At 33.9% G+C, this 25519-nt stretch overlaps 3 protein-coding genes across 7 annotated transcripts; 2 read left to right on the forward strand and 1 right to left on the reverse strand.

The window, feature by feature from the left end:
• Nucleotides 1-286: 286 nt before the first annotated feature.
• LOC134848513 (growth arrest-specific protein 2-like) lies at nucleotides 287-21612 on the reverse strand. Of its 4 annotated transcripts, none has more exons than XM_063866004.1 (8): nucleotides 21495-21612; nucleotides 10006-10601; nucleotides 7141-7268; nucleotides 5760-5877; nucleotides 3699-4525; nucleotides 3210-3248; nucleotides 1130-1231; nucleotides 287-770 (listed from the first exon to the last, which is right to left on the reverse strand). In XM_063866004.1, exons 2-8 carry the CDS (start codon nucleotides 10259-10261, stop codon nucleotides 573-575), a joined length of 1668 nt encoding a protein of 555 aa, XP_063722074.1. In that variant the 5' UTR covers nucleotides 10262-10601; nucleotides 21495-21612; the 3' UTR covers nucleotides 287-572. The 4 variants fall into 4 exon arrangements, with proteins under 4 accessions (XP_063722074.1, XP_063722073.1, XP_063722075.1 ...); XM_063866003.1 differs by lacking the exon at nucleotides 21495-21612 and adding an exon at nucleotides 13232-13575; XM_063866005.1 differs by lacking the exons at nucleotides 3210-3248; nucleotides 21495-21612 and adding an exon at nucleotides 13232-13573.
• Nucleotides 10847-13362, forward strand: LOC134848515 (uncharacterized). Its single transcript, XM_063866009.1, has 4 exons — nucleotides 10847-11246; nucleotides 11503-11629; nucleotides 12301-12458; nucleotides 12817-13362. Exons 1-4 carry the CDS (start codon nucleotides 11174-11176, stop codon nucleotides 13023-13025), a joined length of 567 nt encoding a protein of 188 aa, XP_063722079.1. The 5' UTR covers nucleotides 10847-11173; the 3' UTR covers nucleotides 13026-13362.
• LOC134848514 (uncharacterized) lies at nucleotides 14030-24761 on the forward strand. 2 transcript variants are annotated; one of them, XM_063866008.1, is made up of 4 exons: nucleotides 14030-14461; nucleotides 23002-23145; nucleotides 23471-23647; nucleotides 24144-24761. In XM_063866008.1, exons 1-4 carry the CDS (start codon nucleotides 14410-14412, stop codon nucleotides 24380-24382), a joined length of 612 nt encoding a protein of 203 aa, XP_063722078.1. In that variant the 5' UTR covers nucleotides 14030-14409; the 3' UTR covers nucleotides 24383-24761. The 2 variants fall into 2 exon arrangements, with proteins under 2 accessions (XP_063722078.1, XP_063722077.1); XM_063866007.1 differs by lacking the exon at nucleotides 14030-14461 and adding an exon at nucleotides 21733-22231.
• The last annotated feature ends 758 nt before the right edge of the window (nucleotides 24762-25519 follow it).

Here is a 25519-nt window from a genome sequence, read left to right on the forward strand (position 1 = left end):
TAACAAAAGTATTCGTAGGTGACAAATGGTGATTGGTTAGGGCTAGGATTTGATTCCGAGCAGATTATTTTTCAGTTTTTTATCAAAGATCAAGGAGTTCGTTTCATGCTGGATTTTTAACGCTGCTATTTTGCTACTGATGCAGGAATGTCAATTCTATCGCGTCGGTAACAAATTATAATTTTTAAGGATCTGAAAAAGGCATAGTACAAGAATGCATCATTGCGAGAGAAGAAACGCTATTTTTTTTTTTTGAAAATTTTTCATCCTGAATTGTGGAAAAAAATGAAGATCGATGTTTGGATTAATAAATTTCTTTCGCTGACTATGCACAAACAAATTAAAATTGGCAATATTTGATTATGTAATTTTCACATTGAGAATTCTATTGACGCCAAAAACAGCATATTGGATTTTAGCACCGGAAAGATAAAAACTATTTGCTTTAACTTTCATTGAATCAGTGATTTAAATTTCATTTTTTAATTCATAATTGATATAACTACTTTCAAAGCAACATATTTTGAGACTCTTGTTTTTTATCGAGGTCAAAAGGTCTGGTGATTTGAAATTTACACAGCGGTGGATCTGTATGCACCAGATGCTACCAGAAATCCCTGTTCTGCGGGGGGTCTTGCGGTTGAATCCAGCATTGTGACTCCGTCCCGGGCAAAGACGGACACCTTAGTAGGGTCATGACGTAACAAGTACTCCTCAAATGTCTGCCATCCCCCTCCCACTCTGACCATTACGTGTTTGCGATTCAGAATCTAAAATTAGTTTCTTAGCTACATATGTGTTAAACTTCCACTTGATTTTTGCTACACAAATGTGTGAAAAAATTCATTAGCCATTAACCGACTGCATGCAGTTTCTATAAACTTTTCAGATGTAATTTTAACACTGTGATTTTAACTTTGATCGATAATAATGGTCGTGGCGATTTTCCTGTAGGCAATCTTACAATTTTAAGATTACCCACATGAAAATCGCCACTACATTTTTGTCCACATGAAAATTATAGAACATTTTTAAGTGTAAAAAATGTTGTACGTCATAACATTCTTTTTGGATATTTCATAGCAATTTTTGTATAGTTTTTCGGAACTTCGAGCTTTTTCCAACTTACCCTGATGTAAACTTTGCGGTCATTTATGAGATAAGTCCCTTCTGCCAATTTCTTCACTGTCACAGTGTCTTCACATTTGCACTTTTTGATTATTCGGCGGATCTGAAACCATGTTAGGTAACGACATCAATTCGGAAAAAAAACACAAAATTCTGGTTAGAAAGTCACTCAACGCGTAGTTTAGGAAGTGGAACACTATTGGGCGAAACTAGAGCAATATACTTGTAGATATATTGTTTTGATCAATTTTTTGCCCATTCAAAACTTTCTATAAATGGTGGGTGATTGTTCAAAAAATTTCAATTTTTGAGTATGGTTTGCACCAAGAGTAGATTTAGAATTAGAATTACTGCTGAAAAGTAAAAGTTAAAATTTTAAAATGGTATTCAGTAACTATCCCCAGCCTCCCCCTCTTTATAAAACTCCTTCTCGGTTTGTACACAAGTTTGCTAAGTTTCGCTCAATTTTGAAACTAAATGAAAAAAGGAAGCAGCTAATATCGCAACATGCCCAGAGAAGAAGTTGAGAATAAAGGTAAAAAGCAAACGGCCACCCAAAGATTTATTGATTCGAAGTTCAGAATGGGCACAAAAGGGAAATACACAAAAAAAATCAGTTTACCAATTAAACCCCCCCCCCCCCTCAGCCCTGCACCCACCCTCCCCGCCGATTAGATACTGGGTCTTATTCCAAATTTCTAACTTTCATCACAATTCACATCCTCCCCCATCAAACGGTTCGTGGGGAAGGACGTTAACGTGAAAAAACCATAAACCAAATGAGTACAAAAAACTGGACAACACTTTTTAAAAATTTGCACTTGCTTTTTCAAATGCAAATGACTATTTTTTGAAGTAGGCAGTTTAATTTTGATCATGACTCTAAAGTAAAAGTTCAAAACAATTGCTATCTTAAGTTTTCAACCGAAAACACGCAAAATTATCGCTTTCTCACCAACTAGATTAGATATGTTTTAACATAGTCAACAGACAGTTAGAAAAGTGTCAATGAACGCAAGTACAAAGAAAAAACACCAACTTGTTTTTTGAAAAACTTCAATCAAAAAAAAAATATGACCTTAAAACCCTTTGAATTTCAATAACAAATTATGATTGGCCTTTTTTGATGAAACTATATCAAGTTGAAAAAACTGGACAATACGTAAAAGTTTTTATTCGCTGGTAAATTTGACAATTAAACTCCATCTTTGAAATAAGAAGTCAATAAGAAGTTTTCGTGACGTTTACTTTTTTGCTTCTCGATAGTGATTTTGCTTTTGCTTCAACAAAAAAATGAAGTTAACTTAAAAAAGTTTAGAAAAAAAACAAAATTCAAACCGCGAAATATTAAAATTGAGCGTGAACAAATTTTGAAAATTTTGTCTAAAAAAAACAATAAAATTCTGAATTACATTCATCGACTCTTTGTAACACGTATCCAATGAAACTAATTGAAATCATCTAGCCGAATAAAAACCTGGAAAAATTAGTGTTGGAACCGTTGTTGAATCATTTATACATAATTAGTATCAAAGGTGTTTTTGTCGTCGAATCATCCTTGTAAACAGCCCATAGAGTTTGAACTCAAGTACTCAAAAATGTTCTTTGGGAAAAAAATACTAAACCTGACGTCAAAAATTGGAGAATAATTATGACAAATATGAAGCTTTCATGTTCTAACCGCTTATGCCACATGCATAAAAAAACTTCAGCTAACATAACTGTGGTAATTTATTTAGTCATTAGCACAGCTACTAAAATTTTTTGACAGATGTTTTCCTTAGTTGGGACGTTCGATGTATAAAAACTTGCGCTCAAAAAATTAAAGATACTTTTGACCTATGACTTAGCTAACAAAAATAACGCAAAAGTGTTCGCTTAACAAAGGAAAGGCTCGCTTGCTATTGCAACTAAATCAAATCGTGCGTGCCTGAATTGAATGCATTAGGATAAATATTTTTACTAGCAAGGGAGCACACTGAATTTGTTCTTAGAGCACTAAATGAGCTTTAATATTGCTGTAACGGCAAGGTTTAAGTAACACATAATGCATTCTGTGTTTCAACATTCAATATACTTACTTTACGGTCGAATTTCGAAACAATCAAAGCTGGAGGGGGCTAAAATACAGTTGTCAATCTTTTTTCTAACTTTTTCTAATGTTTTCTATGGTGCCTGCAGTTTTTTATGAAATCCTCAAAAACTTGCCTCTAATTTTTACCATGATTTTACTTTTCAAAATGGTATCTTCCTTTTTTAATCGGTAATTTTTTTCAGATTTCAGACATTCAATAATTAATTTGGAGAAAAGGTTAGGCATAAAGTGAAAAGTAGTAACTGCTACCTTCAAATGAAAGTACCCGACTAATTACACCACTAAACATATATAGGTCAGAATACAATTTTGTTTTAGTTGCCTATAGAGGAAAGAAAAGCTGAACATTTTTGGGTGTATTAGTCAGAAAATTTTGGAAAAAATAAGCAGCTAGACCATAAACCGACAATTCAGGGTTTCAGTGCTCTTAAAAAATCTAAGATATATCAAGGACATTGTACTTATTTGGAGTTACCTCTTCGTCGAGATCCATTATTACGTAATCGTCGTCCCGTTGTCGCTTCCTACGCGGCTCGGACTCTTGCTTTAGGCAACAACGACTCTGCGGCGAGCAGTTCGGCTTACAAAATTTTGTTCGTCTCAAATCCTTTTTGGGTGGTTGGTCTAAATTATCACACGAGTCTGATATTGGTTTAGCTAAGCGGATTGTCATCGAGTTTATAAACATTTTCTTTTTATAGTCGACACTTTTTGATCGCTTGTTGTTTTTGTTGTTCTCGTTATTGTTATTGTCGCTGCTTTCTCGATTACGATTCGGAGTTTGGCTTGGCCTTCGTCCGTCGCGTTTGTCCAAAATCGGAATACTCGATTTTCTGCTTCTTGATTGGTTGTGAATAGTGCTTCCCTCGTGCTCGCTTATATCCGAGCAACTACCGGTGCCGGAAATATTCAACTTCGACGTCGAAACTGCCAATTTCGATGAATACCTTGGAATGCGAGATTTTCTTGGGGTAGTCGTGTTTTGGGTTTGGTTCGGCTTAAACCGCCTTTGTTCGGGTGTTTCGCAAAGAGAGCGGGTTAATTGACAGTCGGCAAATTCGTCTAAAACTGACTGCGGGCTACACGAACTCGTACTACTGCTCAAACAGTGCTCGGAAGTTGTAGTGACGTCAGGCGAGTCAATGTATGAGTCATCTTTGTCGTTGTCCAATAGGAAACTGTTTAATTCCATTTCCTCTTCGAGTTGAATTAGGTTCGGGAGTTTTAAGGTTGGGCAATTTTTGAAGCGCCTTGCGATTGCGTACAGGCAAACTATAATGTTCTTTAGATGTTTTAAGTGCACTGAAACAGAAAGAAACAAACATGGTTAATCATTAAGCAAGCGAATGAAAAATACTTCTTTTAAAACAAGAAACAAGAAACAACTTCAGAAACAAAAAACATGCGTCAAAAACTTTCTACAAATTTTCTGATTTTTTTACCCAGAACTTTCGAGCAAAGAACGAAAAATTTAAGAGAGATTATTGCAATAAGTAGTGAAGAATAACTCGGTTAAAATGGGCAGCGATAGAGCATGACATTGACAGACATGTAATTTTTACCATAAAGTCTTCTCTTTTGTTCATTTTCAGTAGTTCGGTTTTCTTTCGAAGATATTCAGTTTTAGGGTTTCTCGGGTCTTCTTTGGAAGACGATGCTCCGATCTTGATTTGAGATTCAGAATTCTTTGGCTTTAAAATTTCAGCTTCAATTTCAGATTTTTGATCATTTGTAAAATCAATTTTATCAAAATCAGTTTTATTTTCGGCTGCAGTTTCTGAATGAATTTCATCGTCCTCTTCTTTTTCGTCGTTCTCGTTGAGTTCTTTTTCAATTCGAAGTAGCTGGGGCTCTTTTACCTTGAAGTTTCTTGCCCGCTTACCCACTTCATACAGACAGGCTATTACGTTTTGTTGGTTGGTATTTTCAACTGAAAGTGAAAAGTAGCAAATACATTTTGTGAAACTAACAAAATTGTCGTCCAATAACCCAAGTAGAAAAGTAATTTTTTAAAACCCATTTTCAGCTAGAAAAACACATTTTTGAGGACATTTTTGAGTGAAATGTTAACTTTTTCAATTTCAACTTGTTTGCCAAGAAATAATGCATTTCTTTTTTTTTCGATTCTGATTGGCTTACGACCTTTACGTGTCTACTTTTTTGACCTGTCTACTTTTTGCTACATAATCATTTGAATGTATTGTTTGGTGGTATATAAACCAGCCAAAGTATAAGCCAGCCGAAGTATAAACCAGCCGAAAATAAGTAATTGTTATATAGTAGGGATCTCTTTAACTATATCTCCCCCCTCAGGTGCCTAAAAACGAATATCCTCCTATAAAGAAATAAATCAACAGTTAAGCATATCAGATTTTTATACCTAGAAACAAATATCCTCTTTTTGCCAAACGGGGATATAGTTGAAGAGATCCTATAATAGTTATGTAACAATTACGAAAGCTTTGCAAATTTTTCTTTTCGGATGTAACTGTTCGGCTGGTTTATTCACACTCGTATTGTTAGTCTGACAACTCACGCAAGTCTGAGGATTCGAAGAGGCAAGTGTCATTGATGTTGAGAGCCTTGCACCACCGGAGGAAGTTGGTGATGTTCTCTCTGGAGAAGAAGGGCCCACTTCTCAAGTTTATAGGCGCCTATTCAAACAAAAACTCTCATTTTTCTTCGCTCTACGATTTGTAGCCTAGATCCAGTCCTTATCTTTCGAGGCATCTTTCATTTTCAACGTCGATTATTAAAAGAACCCCACATTCATTTTGAGGTTTTTCTAAATCATTTTTATGGCCTGAGGTTAATTTTTCATCTGGCACAGTCTGCTGACTTAAATTATCTGGTCAAACATAATAAAACTTGAAAACTAAACCTGTAAACTTGTAAATTGGAGTTTTTCAAGAAAAGTGCTTTTTGAAAATTCTGTTATAACACTTAATCAATTTTTGTCGAAAAACAACTCCATTTAAAATAAACCGCGCCTTAAATTTTAAATTTTAGGTCTTATTTGTTTTTTTTTCTGGATAATTCCAATCGGAACTGTAGAGCATTCAAACCGCAATACATGTCCGTCTGATATCACAATTGAGTTAATGATTGGTCCAACTCAAAGTCCAATTTACACTTTTTGGCTGTTATGTATTCGGTTTAAGAATGATTTTATAATTGTCTCGCTCAGTATCAAAAAATTTTCTCAAATAAGATAAAAATTTTTGGATACTCAATGAGACAATGTTTGCACCATCAACAACCAAAAACAGAATATTCAATCACCATAAACTGGATTTAAAATTTAAAAATGAGCCATTCTTTGCCTCTTTTATGATAGCAGCAAGGCAAGTGTTCGAATGATGTATCAGATAAAAAATACATTAAGTGAAACAATTAAACAAGTCTTTCTATCCCGCCCAAATTTCTTGGTTTTACGATTTGAATTATTCAAAATAGAAATGCAGAGAACAAAAACTTCTTCAAATTGATTGGTTTGGTCAATGTAAATGCGGTCACTTTACTTTAAAGCCCAAATCTAACAAGTTCGAATTGTGAGCAGTGTGAAGAGGATCAGTTTCTCTGGAGCTGTTTTCTGTTTTTATTCTGGTCTGGGCAAAACGCAGCGTTTTTTCTGCAAAATTCTGCATTTGAAATAGGTGTCAATAGGTTACCAAACTTTCCATGCCTCGGTTTATCTATAAGTCAACCTAAAGTTGTGAACGAAACGTTCTGAAATGATGCTAAAGTTTGTTTGGCTAATTCTAGCCAATCAAAATGTTGCAAAGTATTATCAGTTCAATATGTTGAAATATTGATTTTTGGGCGCAATGAGTAAGATGATCCAAAAAGACAATGATATTGAAAAACATAAAATGGGCGAATTTATTCAACAAATATTTTTTGTAGTTTGTGCTTACCTTGAAAGGGGTTGCTTGTGAGGCTCCCTTCCACTGCACTTCGTGTTCACAGATATGTCTGGCTAGTTTACAAAGAATGACTCCATCTTGAAGTCTCTCGAAGAAGTTCTGACAAGAAATCTCAACGTCTGAAAAAATGCAGAAAACGGTTTTAAAAAAATAAACAAAATAAGCTGATTGGCTGGTCTGCAAGTTGCGCAGAGATCTGAACAATTTTTATGTCTAGATTCATTCACGGAAAACTTAATAATCATAACAAAGCAAGGATCGCCGTTTGCTGGTGCAAATAGCACAAAATGTTCTGACCGCAATCATAAAAAAAATTGAAACAAATTTCTCTCTTTTTTTTAAAATTCACTCTGGCTCATGTTTGACTACTGTCTATTTCCTCCTGTGTTAATGCTAAATTAATGCTGTTTGTATTTTTGATACAGCTAAATTATGAATATGACCAACGAGTTCAATTTATTTGCTAAAACTACTGATATTTTGACAGAAGGTTTTTATTTCGGATCTCGTCGTGCAAACACTTACAATATGAGACTGCTCATTTTAAGGCATAATTGCAAAAAGTTTTTTTAATTTTGATAACTTTTTTATTGCGCGTTACACGCTGTGCTTTTTCTTCTTAGTAAAATGGAAATTAACAGTGACCTTCAACATTAATGCTTAATTATTGACCTTATGAAAACTTCATGTTACGTTTTTCTTGGACATTTTTAAGTGACAGTGAGTGCTATAGAAAGAGTTGCTCACACCAAAAGATTAAAAAACGCCTCTCAAAGTGATAATCAACAAAAATTTTTCCTTAGTTTTGAAACAAAGCATTAAAAATTGGACCAAACAAAAATTCGGTTCTTTGCTCAGTAATCAAACTTTTGTAATCAATACTCAAGTTCAAGCCTCCTTTTTGAAAAAAAAATAAGACTGCTCGTATCAAAGCAAAGCCATGACATTCACGTGCTCGGAATGAAAAATTGATGAAAATTTCAAAAAACGAAAAAAATTTAAAATCATTTCTAAAACCCACACAAAATTTGTCAAGTAAAATTGATATAATTAGCCAGATATAATAAAACCAAATAGCATGCCTCAATTCAATTTAGATTGATTTCTTTGACTGATTGAATCTCCGCTTATGCGTTAGTTAGCCAGATAAAATTAGCCAGATATAAAAAAAAACCAAATAGCATGCCTCAATTCAATTTGGATTGATTTCTTTGACTGATTGAATCTCCGCTTATGCGTTAGTTGCGCAATATAAATTGCGCATTAATTATCCCAAAGTGGCCATATTGGCAGTCCGTAAACCACCAAGACTTCACTAAAAAACTCACGAATTTTTTTTTTTCAATTTAAGCTCAAGGCAACATTATTTTGGAGATAAAAAAACGAACTATTATGTCAAAAATTGCTAGTTAAAAAGTCTCATGCTTTTCTGGAGAAGAAAAAACACCCTGAGCACAAAGATTCCATAACTTTCTTAGACAGTTGGAACAAAAATGTCAGTTTTATAAATTATGTTGTATTACCAAGGTGTAAGATTGGCTTATTCGACTTTATTAGACTTCAACTGCGAAAAATATCAAGAACTCACTTGTTTCAGTTATTTCCATTGATTGCAATAAAAATAATCATTCCTGCCATCTGCGCGAAAGAAACCATCCTCTCATTTTCTTTTTTGATAATATAATTTGAACGAGCATGCTGAACACACCGTGAAATCGGAAAAAAAACGACAGAGACAGAAAGTACGAAAAAATTTACAAAAACATTAAAAGGAATAGTAAACTCTAATTTGAAAAATTTTAAAAATTCTTTTATTTCTTTGGCAGAAAACTTTTCAATTTTTGAAGTTTTTAGTTCCCAAAATATCGCTGAAAACCCCAAAAAACTAACTTGATTCGACTAAAAATAATTTCTTGCGGCTGAAATTAAGCATAAATAAGCTATTATAAGCCTGCTATCTTGCCTTTATTTGTTCGAAATTCGAACAAAAATCAAAAATTTCAAATAATTCTGAATTCTGGAAAAAAGTTTCTCCAATCTAGAAAAAAAAATTCTCAATTTGTTAACGTTGTTTGAATCAATCAAAACTGAAAGGGCTTTATTATGATATATCACTCGACCCATTACGATGATTATTTGTGGTACTTGATTTTGCTTGGAGAACAAAAACAAAAAGAAAAAATGAAAAAAAAAGAAAAATCAACTAAAACGCACCCGAATACAAAGTTCCTCCCCATTTTTTAAAACTTTTTTTAAATGGCCGGAACAACAAATCTGTTTGAGCGAGCTGAACAAGCAAGCGGTCAATGTTGATCAGCTCAAGTCAGCCTCCCAGCTCGCGTATAAACTAGAAGCTTTTTAAACAGTATCTGAAATAGTCAGCCAAAACTCACTGCTGAAAGCTATGCTGACTATAAAAAAAATTTGCTTTTAGCGTAGACAATGCACTTCTAGGATATTGTCAGTCAAAAAATGAGATGATTCATAAAATTGTAGTTTTACCCACCGTTTCAATAAAAATCTATATGCGCATTTTTTATTAGATTTTATTGATAAAAGTTGGATCTTGTTAGGAATAAGTTTAAAGTTGTAATTGAATTGATCTTGCGGATCCCATACTAATTAGGTCAAGGACGAATTTTTTTTTAAAACTCATAACTTGGTAAAATAATTGAAGCTGCTAAATTTTGATTTCATTCGATTTGCTCTTAAGGCATTTTCTTCAACGTAGACCACTATTAACTAGAGCGACCAAAAACGGTCTGAAAAAAGGTCTATAATTCCTTATTTACTTCGATAGATTGATCAATAGCTGATTGTTATTTTTTAAAATGATGAAATAAAAAAACTATTAACCTAGTAGGTCTGAAATCCACATGGCTAGATCTTCCTTGAGCGGCATCAGAGTCCTATTTTGCCACTCTTGGGCCGACAGTTTGAAGAAGTCTTCCTCCTGCTCTCCTCCGTCCATCTCGTCCCCTCCATTCGGCTCCGTCTCGTTGTCCAATGGGATTTGAGGAGAGTTGTCTCCGAGGAGTAAATTGTCCAATGAGGGCTTCCGCTGATTACGACTAACTATTTCCGGTTCCATATTTGGTAATTTAGTTCTCATAAGTAGATTTTTTTCTCGTCTGTTTTCGATACTTTCTCAACAAGAAAAAATTTTAACTTCGTACTTTACTATGAATTATTTTGAATTAAAATAAAGCTTCACTTTGAGTTGGTTGCTTTAATACCATTCTAGATTAATCACCATCTGTTAAAGGTGCTCATTCACTTGTAGAAATTTTGGCACTACAACATTTTTTGCCATCGTCAGCGTAAAATATGTAGAATTGATTTTGATGATTAAACGTCATAATAATGAATACTTTCGACGCCGCTGCTTACGTTCATCACATGAAGCGTTTCTTCGTTTGATGTTTGGAATGTCAAGTTCAAGAAGTATTCGGCTGAAAAAAATAGGTCTAGTTAATTTCATAAACAGCCGGCATCTTTTTGAACCTAAAATTTTAAATTTATTAGAATATTTTGAGGCACATGTTCACTTTTTGAACCAATTACATTGAAATCTTTCAAATTTGAGTCAAGAATTGGTTCTAGCGCATTTAACTCAATGAGTCATTTTACCATATGGTTAACTATTTTAATTGAATTTTGTTTTGTTGGCAATCAATCTAAAGTGCAAGCCATTCTAAATTATATTCAATAAAATCAACTTTTGCTAATGCTGTTCTATGTTTATTTACTAAAACTATAGGACTAAAATTGAACAACTTTCACTCATTGATTTTACGACTCAACCACGTATTTTTTTGATCAGCGACAACACGCAAAACCATAATTTGCCTGTCGTGAAAAATTTTTTAACACATGGCATAATTGTTGGCATAGCTAGCTCGATTGCTCAAAACTGAACGTACCATTTTTAAAAGCTTCTCATTGAATTTTTAACCACCAAGTTATTTTGTAAAATTTTTCAACTCTTTCAGTTAAAACTAGATAGTTTTTCGGGACAGTAAAAATGAAGTGCTCGGCTCCGCGATTACTTTTATGGCTCTCATTCCTACTGGCGCTCGGAACTTTCTGTTTCACAGGTAAAATTACATTGCATATATAATATATTGGCCCGTGTAAATAATCTCCCCCCTAAAAAAAACTGGCAATTTTAAGCCAAATTGTGAAAACTGAAAAATGATATCCACTATGCGTATATCCGCTCTCTGGGCATCATTAAAGGTATCATTTTGTGTTTTCATTTGGTTACTTGAATATTTCCATTTGTTATTTGAATACTTTCATTTGGTTATAATTTATGATTTAATTTAATTTAGCTATTTGTTTATTTTTAAGGCTTCGCCCATAACAAGGGGTGGTTTGATGTTCCCACCACTGGCAAGAGTCCCAGTATCTCCATGTGGCACGTCTGTTACGACGGATTCTGGAGGGACTGCGAGCCAGTCATGACTCAAGACGCCAAGTAAAGCTAACTAGATAAACTCCGCTTGCCAATACCACCACACCCCACCACCGTACGAATTTTTGATTGGCCGATGTAACGAGTGTTTTTGTTTGAAATATAGCGAGAAAAAACAGAGCCAAACCAAGTTTAGATAAAATTGTTGAGCAAAACTGCGAAAATATTAAAAATCAAAAAATGTCATTTTTCAAGAAATCAGGGGCTGATCTAGGATTTTCTCGAGGGGGGGGGGGGGGGGGGGGGGGGCGGACGACTTTTTTCTTGTGACGACCTTTTTTTTTAGGTCGACCAAATTGATTCTCCGAGCTCTCCTAAAGCACTAAGAAGACGCTGTTTTGGCCAAAATTTTTTGAAAAAAGAGGTCAAAAAGCCGTTTTTGGCACTTTTTGGAAAATTTTGACAAAAAAATTGCGCTTTTTTCGGCGCGCGCTCCCCCTCAAAGTTAGTATATATTGGCGCCAAAGGCGCCTTTAGAAAAATTTTAGTGTCGGTAGGCCAGAAATGGATTTCTTAAAAAGTACCAAAGGGGGGACCCTTTGGGTCGGCAGGGGGTCAAATCCCTGAGGAGGGGAGCGCCCCTGCTGAAAAATATGGAAAAAATCAAAATCAGAGTAAATTCACTGATTAGCTGTTTTAGTTTTGGTTTCTCATTTAATCTTCAATATTTTCAGGTACAACTACGGAATCGCAGTGATGGTCACGCGTGTGCTGCTCATCACCTCCATGTTCTTTTCCCTCGCCCTGACTGTAATGGGGGCCATGACCCTCATGGGCTCATACAAACTCATCGGGTACACCTACACGTTTCCAGTTGTGGCCCTAATCACAGGTGAGAACAACGAACTCGCTTCTATCTGTATTATCCGTTTCATCAGTTTCATCGGGAAATCAGTTTTGGGCAATTTGCATAAAAGTCGCTAAATCTTTTTATAGTTATTCAACTTCAATTCAAGATCTAGCCTGTTAAATCTATAAGCTCATCTATGTCACCGAGTGTTTTGGGAGTTTTAGAGAGCAGATTTAGGATCATTGGACGGAAGGTTAAACAGTCTAATTTAATTCGAAATAAATGATTTTCTTCAAGGTGCACTGGAAGAAAAACGAAGAAAAACCTCTGCTGGGATAGATATTTCTTACTTTTTTTTAATAAACGGCATAATAAATTTACAGGATGATTTTATTTTCAGCTATTCTGCTAATGGTCGGTTGTGCCACTTTCGAGGGTGGAGTTCGTCTCAAAGTGTTGAACCAGATTCTCAAAATCAACGAGCAAGATATCCACTCGAGGACATACATCGCCGGTTTTTCGGCTTGGGGCGCATTCGCCATGTCGGCAATCAACTGCGTCATCAACGGACTGCTCTATTTGAAGACAAGATACGAGACTTACATCTAAATTGGCCGAAGTTTGCCAAGACGAATCATGATAGTGAAGACTTCAAGTTTTTGTATCTTACAGTGAACTCGTATTTTTATAATAGGCTCTGCTGATTATTAAACCGTGATTTTAGTGACTATAAAAGCTTAATTACCTAAAGTAGATGTTATCGACGATTGCTTAACTAACTATTATGCAACTTGAAAAAATTTCAAAAAACTTACGGTTTTAATCGTTTTCCCATTTTGAAGATCTCCCCTTTTTTCCATGGCTCATTTTAATCCATATATATGAAGCTCAATAAATATGACAAATTATGACTTCATGCCATCAAATAAAAACAAAAGAAGCTAAATTTTTGGAGAGTAAGCTAGACTAGTAATCTTTGTGCTGAAAATCGGTTTGAGGAAAACAGTTGCTTGTAACAGTGTTCTACATTTTGCATACTTTTGCATAAAATGGTAAAAATGTTTCAAATCTAAAAGCAAAAAAAAACTACCATGGAAAAATGGTATCTAAGCAAAGCGCATTTCCTTTAGGGAGAATAAATAAAACGTAGTTATTTTAGATTGGTATATATAGCTTGAGCAGCGTGAAGACATTTTCAGCGGAGGAAATTTAAAAAAAGGAAAAAATACGAGTGAAGATATATAATTTCAAATGCGGTGTTGAAAAAATATTTGCTATAACGAGACATTTTTTAAGTATAAGTATTGTAAATTATTCCTTTTTTACACGAGAAGAGTCAAATTTCCTTTTTTTATAAACAGGACAGCTATTTTTTTTTAAATTACATCTTGATGAGTCATCGCTACGTCAATTTTTTATTCCTTGAGTTCAGTTCAGTAGCATTGTAATTTATTTTCAATCGGATGTTCTTAAGTTCTAAAAAGATAGACAATTGTACAAAAATGGATACAAGGATATGAAAAATTTGCATTGTTTTCGATTGCATGATACAGCTGGAAAAAATAATATATATGTTTTTTGGTATTGTAGCTTGATGGAGATATAATTTCCTGTTGCACGTTTCAAAGCGCCACACGAAGAAACTGCTGACAATGTTTTAGTAAAGGCGTTTTAGTTTGCATTTTTAAAAAGAAATCGTACAGCACTGAATATGGGAAAACGTGTAACTAAAAAATGTGCGTTTCGTTTCCTTCATTGCTGAAAAAAAAACAAGCAGTAGCTTACCTATTATTTTACTTTGTCTCTTGACAAGAATGAAGTGTAAAAATGACATTGGAATCGCAAATTTACCTGTAGCATTGCGAATGAGTTGATACAAAAAATAATCATAATCTAAGCTTTGATAACAGTTTTCGAGATAATTTAGCTGCAAGAACTTTATTGAAAAGAATTATCTGCTCGTAAACAGTCAGTTACAGAATTCTGGAGCAGGATGACTTTTGGTGTTTTGGAAGAAGTTCATCTGACGCTTTTGGAATATGCAGGCAAGAATTAAATGTTTAAAATGAACTCAATCTCGAAAATTTTACCAATTTCAGCTACCGTTCAAACAAGTCTGCCTAAATAGCTCTGCAAAGTTATACATACTATAAGACAGGTGCTCAAAATTTATATCTACAAATCCGTGGGTTTACAAATAGTGTATTTGATTTACCAGTAGTGCAGAGAGAACTAAAGCAGAAACTTAAGGTACCCTTCAAATAGGACAAGAAGGTGTTTTGGGTTCTGATTTCGATAAATAACTTCGGCATGCATTCGTTTCTGATATATGTATATGTTCCCTGTATTCTACTTCGAAGAAACTCTGTATTTTTATAATTACAACTTCAAAAGCAGTAAAAACGGGTGATTATACTAAGGTTTTGTTCTTTTTTACACCGTTTTTCTTACAGAAAATTCATGTTTGGGCTTGACTTTATGACTTTAATGTGCGGATAGTTTTTGTAGTCAAAATAAAATAAGTGCATGCATTTCGTTTTGTCTTAGATTTTTTTTTCCTTCCAACTTTTTGATAAGTCTCTCCGTTAGAAAGCAAACTGTTCACTAAGTGGATTAACGTCTCGAACAAACCATTACTGTTCCAGCATTTTTACAGCGATAATTAGAAACGTAGAGCTGCAACATTGGCCAAACATTGACAACTCTGTGTCATATCGGTTCATACATTCAAATGTGAGTTGAGTATAGCGTAATTGATCAAATACCAATAAAAAACTTATCATCAATGTTTCAGGGTAACATAGAAGAAAATACTCTAGAAGTTTTTCTTTTCCTTTTCAAAATTACAAAGTGTTGGAATCTCATAAAGAACCAGTTCGATAAATTTTGTTAGCAACGTAAAAAGGCATCGATGATTCGGCAATGTTACAGTATTGCGCTAATTATCTGTGAGTAAAATTGTTAACGTACAGAAACTCAAGTACACGGAAACGGGTGCCGGACATCAAGCCGACGGGACTTCAAGCCGAATTGTAAAATTAGAGACTTCAAGCCGAATAATTCTTTATAAAGTCGTGAAATATGAACAATTTGAAAACTTTTTTGAAGATTTTCTGAATTTCATGATCTTTCTTCACTAGTTATTGGCGTTTGCATATAATTTAAGCATCCAAATGATGTTCCGGAAAGTTGAAAAGTAAAACATGGTTGAAGGCATTTTTCATGTTTATAATTTATGCATTTCAAAAACCGGCTGATGTTATTAACGGATGCGAATCACAAGTGGTGCATTGTCATGAATAACGCTCACTATGGACTAAACTTGCCAAAATTTTAGAAAAGCAACATTTTGCAGATGATAAAATAGCGTTTTGGGGTGCTTGTAAAGTTCTAATTTCGGCTTGAAGTCCCTTCGGCTTGAAGTCCCGTCGGCTTGTTGTCCTAGACCCCACGGAAACATCACTGGGGCAGCTCTAATTTGCTCAGTGATACCAGTCCGGGTAAATTAGACTTCTTGGTGGCGTCCCTCATGCTTGAAGGACCCAATGCTTGAAATTAATTTTAGCTTTCTTTCAGCCAATCAGATTTGAGTATTCAAAATCTCAAAGTAAATCGCGAAAATCTCAAAGTAAGAAAATAAATCCAGGCCATTAATGTTAATATTGACCGATTAGATAATAAGCAGATGAGTTTTCAAGACTGAACAGTTCTTGATTTTAAACTCATTAATCTTGAAGATTATCTGAGTAGTAATGCAGTTGTAACCCGCATTTTGTAATATTTTTGATTATTTTCCACTGATTTAATACATTTTCTGTTAATTTTGACTTCGATTTTGTGAGAAAAGGATTTAACCAATAGAAAAGCTCAGCGATTTTGATTGGTTGAAATTTTTCAAGCATTCGGTCCTTCAAGCATGAGAACCCTCCCCAGACTTCTTTCTTATGCTAGCGGAAAATTTTGGCTCAATTTCTTCACAAAGCCAAATGAAATTAAATAATTACAAAACTTATCGAACTTGGAAAATTACTTGCTTTTACGATTTTCTGTTTCGCATTGCCTTGGAGACCTCTCGCGCAAAATATTTTATAATCTAACTCTTAATCACAAGGTAACGAGTTTTAATTTTGATTTTACTTAAACGTTTTTTAAATTTAGTAAAGCGTTTTTCTTGTTTTCTAAGGCACTGTTGAGTTCTCAAGCTCTATTTTAACATTCAAAATCAGCAAAATTGCCAAATACTTAGCACTAATTACGTTAAGAATTGCATTGAAATACACAGACTTCTTTAAACAGATTTATTTTCAAATTGCAAAAAAATACATGCAGTTGTGATTTTTAGGCAACCTTGATCTAAAAAGTATTTTTGAAATATTTAACTTTACATTCCAAAAATTTTGGAAAGTTGTCAATTGATCTTTCTCGTCGCTTTTATTGCGATAATTTTTTTCTTGTTGTATAAAATCTATATAAGTTTTGCAAAGCATTAAAATATCCTGAACTGATTTAAAATTTATATCAACAAAACAAAGCTGAAAAAGTTCTAACAGACAATTGTTTAAAAAACGCACTCTGTCAACCTCGTAAAAATTGAACTACAGATACATATGCGGTTTAATCTTTTTATTCACAATTTTTGAAAGTTTTAACGTGAAATAGATCTCGTCAGAGAAATAAACACCAGTGTCGATAGCTCAGTTGAAACTTAAAATCATCTTCCAAAAAAAGAAGACCGAAATTTTCTTCAAATTTTTGCTCGTTCAGCAACAAAACACTGACCAATTGACAATATTTTTCCGAGGTTTATTTTCGGATGAAAGTTTAGAAATTTTGAAAAAATTCTAAATTGTTACAGCTTAGTGTTTTAATCTTTGGATACAAAACTGGAAGCGAGTTGTGATATCTCGGCAAAACCATGCAAAGTATGAAAATATAGCGCTTTTGTATTTCTTCTTTTTTTTCGAAATAACATGAACATATATAATAGGAAAATCAGAGAGGAGACATTACTTAAAAAGAACAAGCTGACAATTTTGAGCAAATGTTACACAAAGTTTTAATTTGTAGGTGCAATTAATTTTTTGCATGCAAATTTTTTCCGAACTTTTATCTGATCTTCTTCTGAGTTAATTTTGCTTATTTGATTTTTAGGTGCAATTTAGAGATATTTTTTGTGCATGCGATATTTTTTGTCATTCGGAAGTTTTTTTTCAGTTGATCTTCTTCTGAGTTAATTTTATTTTTTTCCAAATTATGCAGTAATTTTTGTTTTAGGTGTATAGAAAAGCCATTTCTGCGGGTAAAATTTGTCAAAAGACATTTTGAACTAGCTTCACTTGGCAGTTTGATTTTAACACAGTCTTGATAGACAAACTGATTTAGATAATGACTTAGAAAATAGTAAGCGTCAATTTTCGGACATCATTGCTCGTCTTAAGCAACCGAAAAGTTCAAAAACTGTACAGCTTAGTGGCAGTAGTCTCTGTGACATCATTTCCAAACCAGCGAAAACTGATTTCTACATTTCTACCTGAGGAATACGTTTAGGTTTATTCATGAACTTTGTCTAGGATCGTTGACCGAAGCAAATTTTGCCGTAAAATTTTTATTTGTTCAATAAGGATTGCTAAAAAAATAAATCAACCTTTTTTAAATGAAACAATTTTTATCAAGTAAGACTTCTTAAAAAGTGCATTCTGCCACCTTTGTAAATATTAGAGTCGTGATACAGATGCTGAAAATTCGAAGCGAAGCGAAGCGAATACAAGTCGAGGCATGATTTACCGCAATTTATTGAGAAATCTAACCTTAATTAGAATGAATAATTTAAAATAACAGCAGCGCAGATAGCGCAAAAGTATGAAACCGCTTGCAACACAAACCCAAGATCAAAACTTCTACAAATTTTTTTTGTCTGCTTAGTGTTAAATCAATGACCAAGGGACAATTTTTCTAATTTTTTCATTTTTAGTTTTTTGGAATTGAAATTGACGCCAATGCAGTCAATTTCAATTCCAAAAAACTAAAAATGAAAAAATTAGAAAAATTGTCCCTTTAACTGTAAGACTTCTAACTCTTTGACGAAAAAAATTGAAATGAACTTCCAAATTTTAGGAAAAACTAAGTTAAACTTGAGAGTTTAGCTCGCACTTACTTTTTCGTTAATTTTTCAAAAAAAAACTAGTTAGATGTGATAGTAAAAAGAAGTTGATCATAAAAATGAGCTGCCAGTTTTGATCAATTTTTGCTTGCTGATTGGAATTTTTATGGGGTTTTGACATTTTTTTCTTGTCTTAGAAATAGGCGTATATGTGCAAAGTTTTTCGGAAAATATCTTCCGTTCTTTTTTTGTTAAATATTTTTGTTTCATATTTTTGCAATAGAATCTTGGGGTCTAGGAATATATCTTGCTGGTAGACTTAAGCTCTGAAGCAACTTTCAGACAAACACATGCTAAAAGAATATAAAAAATTGTAAGCAGATTAACTTTAAAAAATCAAAATTGAACAAATATAACATGCAATTTCGACTTTCAGGCAGCTTTGATTCTTAATTTCATGTCTGAAACACTCATAAATAATATAAAAAAAATTGGAAGTTTGTCAATTGTTTTTTGCTGTCAAAACGAACAGGTTTAACTTGTTAACTAATTTCTTGCAAAATTGTTGACCGAAGAAGTATTGCAAAAAGTTTGATACTTGCTTATGTGAAGTGTTCAAATTTTGAATTGATTCCATAGGTAAATAAAGTTTGCTAAATTAAAATAATTCCTGTCAGATAGAATAAATCAAATAGTTCTGTTTGCCAACTTCGTTAGAGTTAAAACCAACTTGGTTTTTTGCTCTTTTTATTATCAAAATGAGTTGAGCCTTTTATGAAGTATAAAAGAATTAGAGACCTTTTTTGAATTTTTTTAGCTACAACAATTTGCAACTTCTTCAACCTGGAACAGTAGATAGCTAAAGAATATACCCTGAATTGATTGAATATGCAAGACATCTCTACTAAATTGAAACCAGTACTGTCAGACATAAAAACTACATTGTGATTTGTACTAACAAAAAATGTTCAAGATTTGCTCTTAATCAAACTTCAAGTCGATAATTAAATGCGATAAAATTTTGTCTTGATTTTATCGCATTTTTGAGACTTTTAGTTTAAGCTAGGTCTCGCAACAAAACAAAACACGCAAATGGAGCCGAGGATTAAAAACCTCATGCTAAAATTTTGACTGCAAATCAAAAGTGTTCCAAAAAAAATTCGTTTTGTTCAGCGTGAAAACTCAATTAACTGACAAAATTATTTATAATTTTTAATAAGCAGAATGTTTTGGAGTTATTAATGAGGACTTGAAGTTCTTAATAAAGAACAAGCTTTGAAAAAATGCAATCATTTTGGATTGGTTTTTTGACACTTCTAACGCAATTTTAAAAACTCGTTTGCAATTTCAACGCTTTTTCACGGACTCAACTTTTCTGAACTAATATTTTACCTTAAAAATGGGCCAATTTGACTTTTTTAAGTGATTCGAAATTACGGCGGAGTAACCAAATAATTGATGAAAAAATTATATCATAAAAAACCTAGTAGACAGCCCAACATAGTTTTCAAATACAACTTTCAGAAATATATATAAGTTCATTTTTCAATAATAAAAAAATCGTTCGCTGAAAACAAATTACACATAATTTACGCATTTTTTGGAAATTTTATCAGTTAGAACTTAGTAGGGTTGTCTAGGAGATATATTTTAATATAACTTTCTCATCAATTGGTTGTTTATTTTCCGCGTCATTCTTAATTAAACAAGAAACGACCAATTGACCCAATTTTGGGGAAAATTTTTTGCTGTGAGTTTTGGGGAAAAAATCAAACGATATCACCAAAATTACACCAACTTGAAACTTTTGAATTTTTACCATGTTTTGTCTAATCCTAGCCCATGTTGAGAAAAACGCGTTTGAAATTTGAATTTTCTTTCGTTGAGTTTCATTCAAATCAGCACTACATAAAGAGGTCATTTTTTGAGCATAACTTCAAGCCCTTAGCTTCAAAGACAGTTTTCATTCAATGACGATCTGATATGCAATTTTTCAAAGGAAAAGAACGGATAAAACGCCCGCAAAAATGCAAACTCGAAACTTTAAAGAACTATTTCTCATGAGTTTTAGCTTAAATGTCAGTTATTTCAAAAATTAGAGACGTTGTCCGACAAAAATGTTTAAAATTTTAATTTGTAGCAAAAAACTCGGACAGACAAAATTAATTAAAAAGAGCATTCGACCTACTGTGGAAAAAATTGGCATGCAAATATAAATTATCAGACCGAATTGTCCAAATTTGCGCAAGTTTGTCCGAAAAAAAAACGAAATTGCACGCAAAAATCTTTCAGATTGAGACGATTGCTCCTTTTAATTAATTATCTCTGTCCGAAATTTTCGCAATTTTCAATATATGGTTGCTTAATACCAAATTGTTTGTTGGCAACATCGATAACCTAGAGCAACTTAATCGGTCGTTATAGGTTATTTAGCTTTTGTAGTTAGATTTTTTGCACAAATCTACGGGAAACTAAAATTGGACGTCAAAATGACAAGGTTTAAGTTAATTAATTTCGTTCATATTCGTTGACCGAAACGGATATTGCAAAATTTGGAATTAACTATAAAACTGTGTCAAAAATCTTACTTTCAAATCGCTGCCTTCTTACCGATACAGATGCTCAAGGTCACCGATATTGCCAATAGTTTGACCTTAACTGTGTTCTGTCTGATCGAAATTTTGTCTAGTCTGGCCGATAAAAAAGCTCAAGAACAACCAATCTGCCATTGCCATTATTTTGGATTAACTGGATTTCTGTCTGAAAAAAACGGCAACCGCTTTATTGTCGTTTTTACGGTTGTCAATTTTTTTTTTTGCAAATATCAATGTACAAGTAAATTCTTCTCACTACCGAGTCACAGCACCTTTTCCCTCAATTCTGGCAGAAACGTAATTTTTGGTGGAAAAACTTGGTTGAGGATGTTTCCAAAAAATCCGCATTGTTTCATCATAGTTTTTTTTTCAAAATGTACTTACCAATTGAAATCGGCAGTTTCGGCGAAACGAATTTGATGAGCAATAATCCAATTTTAATAATGAAAAATTGACAAACAATAACAAAATATTAAAAGTAATATCAGTTCAACTCAGCTAAAGCTTCGCTTGTGAACAGAAGGCTGTTCAAATTCATTTAGTCTCGGATAGAAACTTTATTATAGATTTGTTGAAACGTGTTTTAGTCTGCGAATAAAATCGATGGTTTGTTAACAAAACTAAAACTTCATTTAAAGTTTACATTAGTGATGGTTTGAGAGAAAAGCATTTAAAACCATAGTTTGCTTATTTTCGTACGTTTTATGCTCTGATTCAAACACGAAATAAAACCTCTTTGCATTTAAAGTCATAGTTTATATTTGTTGTGCCATTACGCGAATTTAGCCCAAATACCGCAAAATTGCAATTGATTCAAAACCTCAAACAAACAAAACCCTGGAGTTATAAATAGGATATTAAAAGTATTCAGTTTCTATTTGCTGAAATTGTTATACCTGCAAACTCGTCAAACCTTATCTTTACAAAAAATCAAAAATTTGTGAATCGGAATTGATTATTAACAACGATCTAATAAATATTTTGGGAAAACATCCTTTTTATTAGGCTAGTTTTTGAGGTTTAGTTAAATAGTTTCAGAACCAAATAATAAGTTATTGTCGCAATGGCATCCAACTTGTCGCTTCGAGGCTTCTTTGGTCCTGACAACTTCTTCATCGTAGGTAAGAATCATTGGCGGATTTAAGAGGAAAGTGCGGGGCAATTCAACCCCCAAACCAGCCAAAAGGGAAACCATTGGTACTAATTTATTACGACAGTACCAATGGACTTTTTTCCATTATTTTTCTATTTTCGGCCCACCGACCCTAGTTTTTTTTAAAAAAAGGTTTTAATACTAGATTTCGCGCCTGATAAGAATTGTTTTCAAAGGTGCGAAAAACAGGTTAGCGCAGCTTGAGTGATGAGGCCATATCAGTCCAAATAGCCAAAAAATTCTGGTAAATTCTTAATCAGGGTAACAATAGCCCGAGCTTAACAGCACGTATGTTTTACACTCTCCCTTGTGGATAACTGGTCTGAATTGCTGTCTAATTAAGTAATAAACAATTGACCAATTTCTTGAATGTAACATGAGTTTTTAAATGCGCCTTATAGACCCGATCGCTGATTTTAAATTACATGCATTTTGTGTTTTTTTTCTCTCTTGAGAGATATTGCTTCGCCTTCAAACAGCAAACAGGGAATATGGTGGGACTAGAATCACAGACCTTTAGATTGAGAGGCGCAGACTTAAGCCATCTCTATAACGTTCAGAGAGAAAGACGCAAATGATAACCCGGTTTCAAGTCGGCGACTAATTTTTCCTTCTTGTCGATAGCGTCGATTTTAATTCGCGGCCAAAAATCAATAGTTTGGTCCGGGCTTAAAGTCGCGGATAAAATTAGTTTCGAAAATTAGTCGCGGATCGAAAAATTGAAAAGATTTATTGCAGGTCTGTTCGTGACTCTGTGTGCTCTGGTGGCTGGTGGCTTCAGCCAGTACAAGGACTGGTTCTCAGTCCGCACCCCAAGGGAGCCCTCGTTCAGTGTGTGGCATGTATGCTACAATGGCAACTGGGGTGTCTGTGTCGACCCAAGTAAGCTCACAAATCTTTTCACAACTTCAAACTCTTTTCACATTAGTTCAAAACATTTGGATCAATTAATTTGCCTTAAAAGCAATTTTGCCTTCATCAAAAGTTTACCTCGTCAAATTTTTGTTCATTAAAGAAAGACCACAGATTAAAAAGAGAGCGGCTTTCTGTAGCGCTTTGTTGAAATTACTATTTTGCTTCGCTTCAAATTTATCTTCAAGAAAATTTTGTGATATTTATGTGATAATATCAGGTGCCTGCATAGCTTGGCAACTGATATAAACTATAGATCTGCTCATTATTTAATGGCTTTTCGCTTCGGTTTCAGTGTCCTTGGACAACCAGTACGACTACGGACCCGCGGTCATTTCTTCTAGAATATTCCTGCTGCTGTCAATCACCACCCTCCTCTTCCTCTCCATCCTCGCGTCTGGCTCCCTCTGGGGCTCGCCCAAAATAAACTCGGTCAGCCCTGTCATCTTCGTCGTCTTGTGCGTACTGGCCCGTGAGTGAATTATCTAACATCATCTATCCAGTCACCTAAAAAAGGTCGATAAAATTTTCGAATTTTTTTTTAAAAATCCGCCCGCCTAAAGAAAAACTTAGATCTTGCACTGTATCCGGATAAAACCGGCAACTTTATAACCGAGAGTTAAGTACTATTCCAATTTTTGTCGGAATGTAGTCATTTAGGAAACTGGCTGAGTTGTCTGTGGCTGAATTCTCGGTTTATTTCTGGTCGAATTGTCCGAATTTCAAAAAGCTGAATTGTCTTTAAAAGTCATGCATGAGATCATGCATTTTTTTCTAATTGGAAGTATTTATTGAAAAAGTTTGGGAGCCTAATAAAAAACTAAAACAATGATTGACCGACGGTGAATAATATTTGTGACCGTGCAGTACGAATCTGCAATTGATCTGCAATTGTTTTATGAATATTTATGAATCAAACAGCGATCAATCACAATAGATTTTTAAAAGTATGATTTTTTTTGTTTCAGTTGTGTTCCAAACTCTTGGAAACTCCATCTTCGAAGGGGCAGTTCGACTCCGAGTCACGGGATACGTCACTCCGTACGGGATGCCACGAATTGATTCGGACTTCGGGTGGGCCGGCTACAGCGCCTGGTTGTCGTTCCTCCTCACAATCGTCAGCACTGGAATATATGGAAGCTATTCGTTTTGTGCCCAACGAACCATGGACGAGATGGAAAAACTGGGCGACCATGACGAGGAGTAAAATCAGGAGAAATTGACATGTGAAATGGTTTCATGCGATCATATCGCTTCTATTGTTTCATCTCATTGTTTCGAAAAGTTTCAAAATGGACAAATGTGATTAAATCAACTTGCAAAATCAAATTTTCAAGTTTCCGAACTGATCATTTTAACATTTCTACACGTTTTTATAGCTTTGACCCTTAATTTTATGTTCAAAATTTTAAAATTTTTGTTTTGTAACTAACTTCTCTAAGTGTACAATATGAGCCCTTTTTTAATCTATGAGGTTAATTTTGCCATCAGTTGAAATCATTGAAACAAATTGACGTTCTTGTTTGTATATTTTGGCTGAGTTAAATTCATGTTAGCATCACAATAAATTGGAATTCAAGTCTATTTTTTTTCATACCAACTGTCTTCAAACCAACTTAGCTGGCGAATATTATGATGAGACTAGTCTATGTAATTTGTGGAAGCACAATATTGGGCAATAAGGTTTAACAAGCCTATAAAACTGTTAAATCAGTATAGTCCGCTCGCAAAATAATTCAGGATTCCAGAGTAATTTGTTTGCAACATAGTCCAGAATAATTTCAAGTGCCCCAATCAGAACATCGACGCACTGATGTCAATTTAAAAACAAGACTGCTCGTATCAGGGAGAAGCCCTGAATGTTCCGACTGTCTTTGAAGGTCTATGAAGCAGTAATAACACAAAAAAAATTAAATGTAATAAAATGAAACGAAATTTTTTGTTTTTTAATTTGAGATTTTTTGTAGAAATCATCTCTCCACACGCCATATTAAGTACAAACTGATACATTTCGCTCCTATATAGTAACAAATCAATTATGCCAAATAAACTTCCTTCAAGTAATTTGGAACGATTTCTAAGACGGATTAAATATCCACTTACGCGTTAATAGCGCGAAATATATCACGCGGTAATTGTCCCAAATTCACCAAAACGGCACTCTTTAAACCCACATAACTTTACAAAAAATGATTAAAGGTGAAATATCTTTTAAATTTTAAGCTCAGGGAACAATATTTTTTGAGTAATGAAAAAAATTCCTTCAAAAAATCACCCCGAGCACAAATAGTCCGTTACTGTCGGTGCGAAAGTCAGAACAACAAGACTGCTCGTATCAAGACGA

The sequence above is a fragment of the Symsagittifera roscoffensis genome, chromosome 6, assembly GCF_963678635.1.
Source record: "Symsagittifera roscoffensis chromosome 6, txSymRosc1.1, whole genome shotgun sequence".
NCBI classification, from domain to species: domain Eukaryota; kingdom Metazoa; phylum Xenacoelomorpha; order Acoela; family Convolutidae; genus Symsagittifera; species Symsagittifera roscoffensis.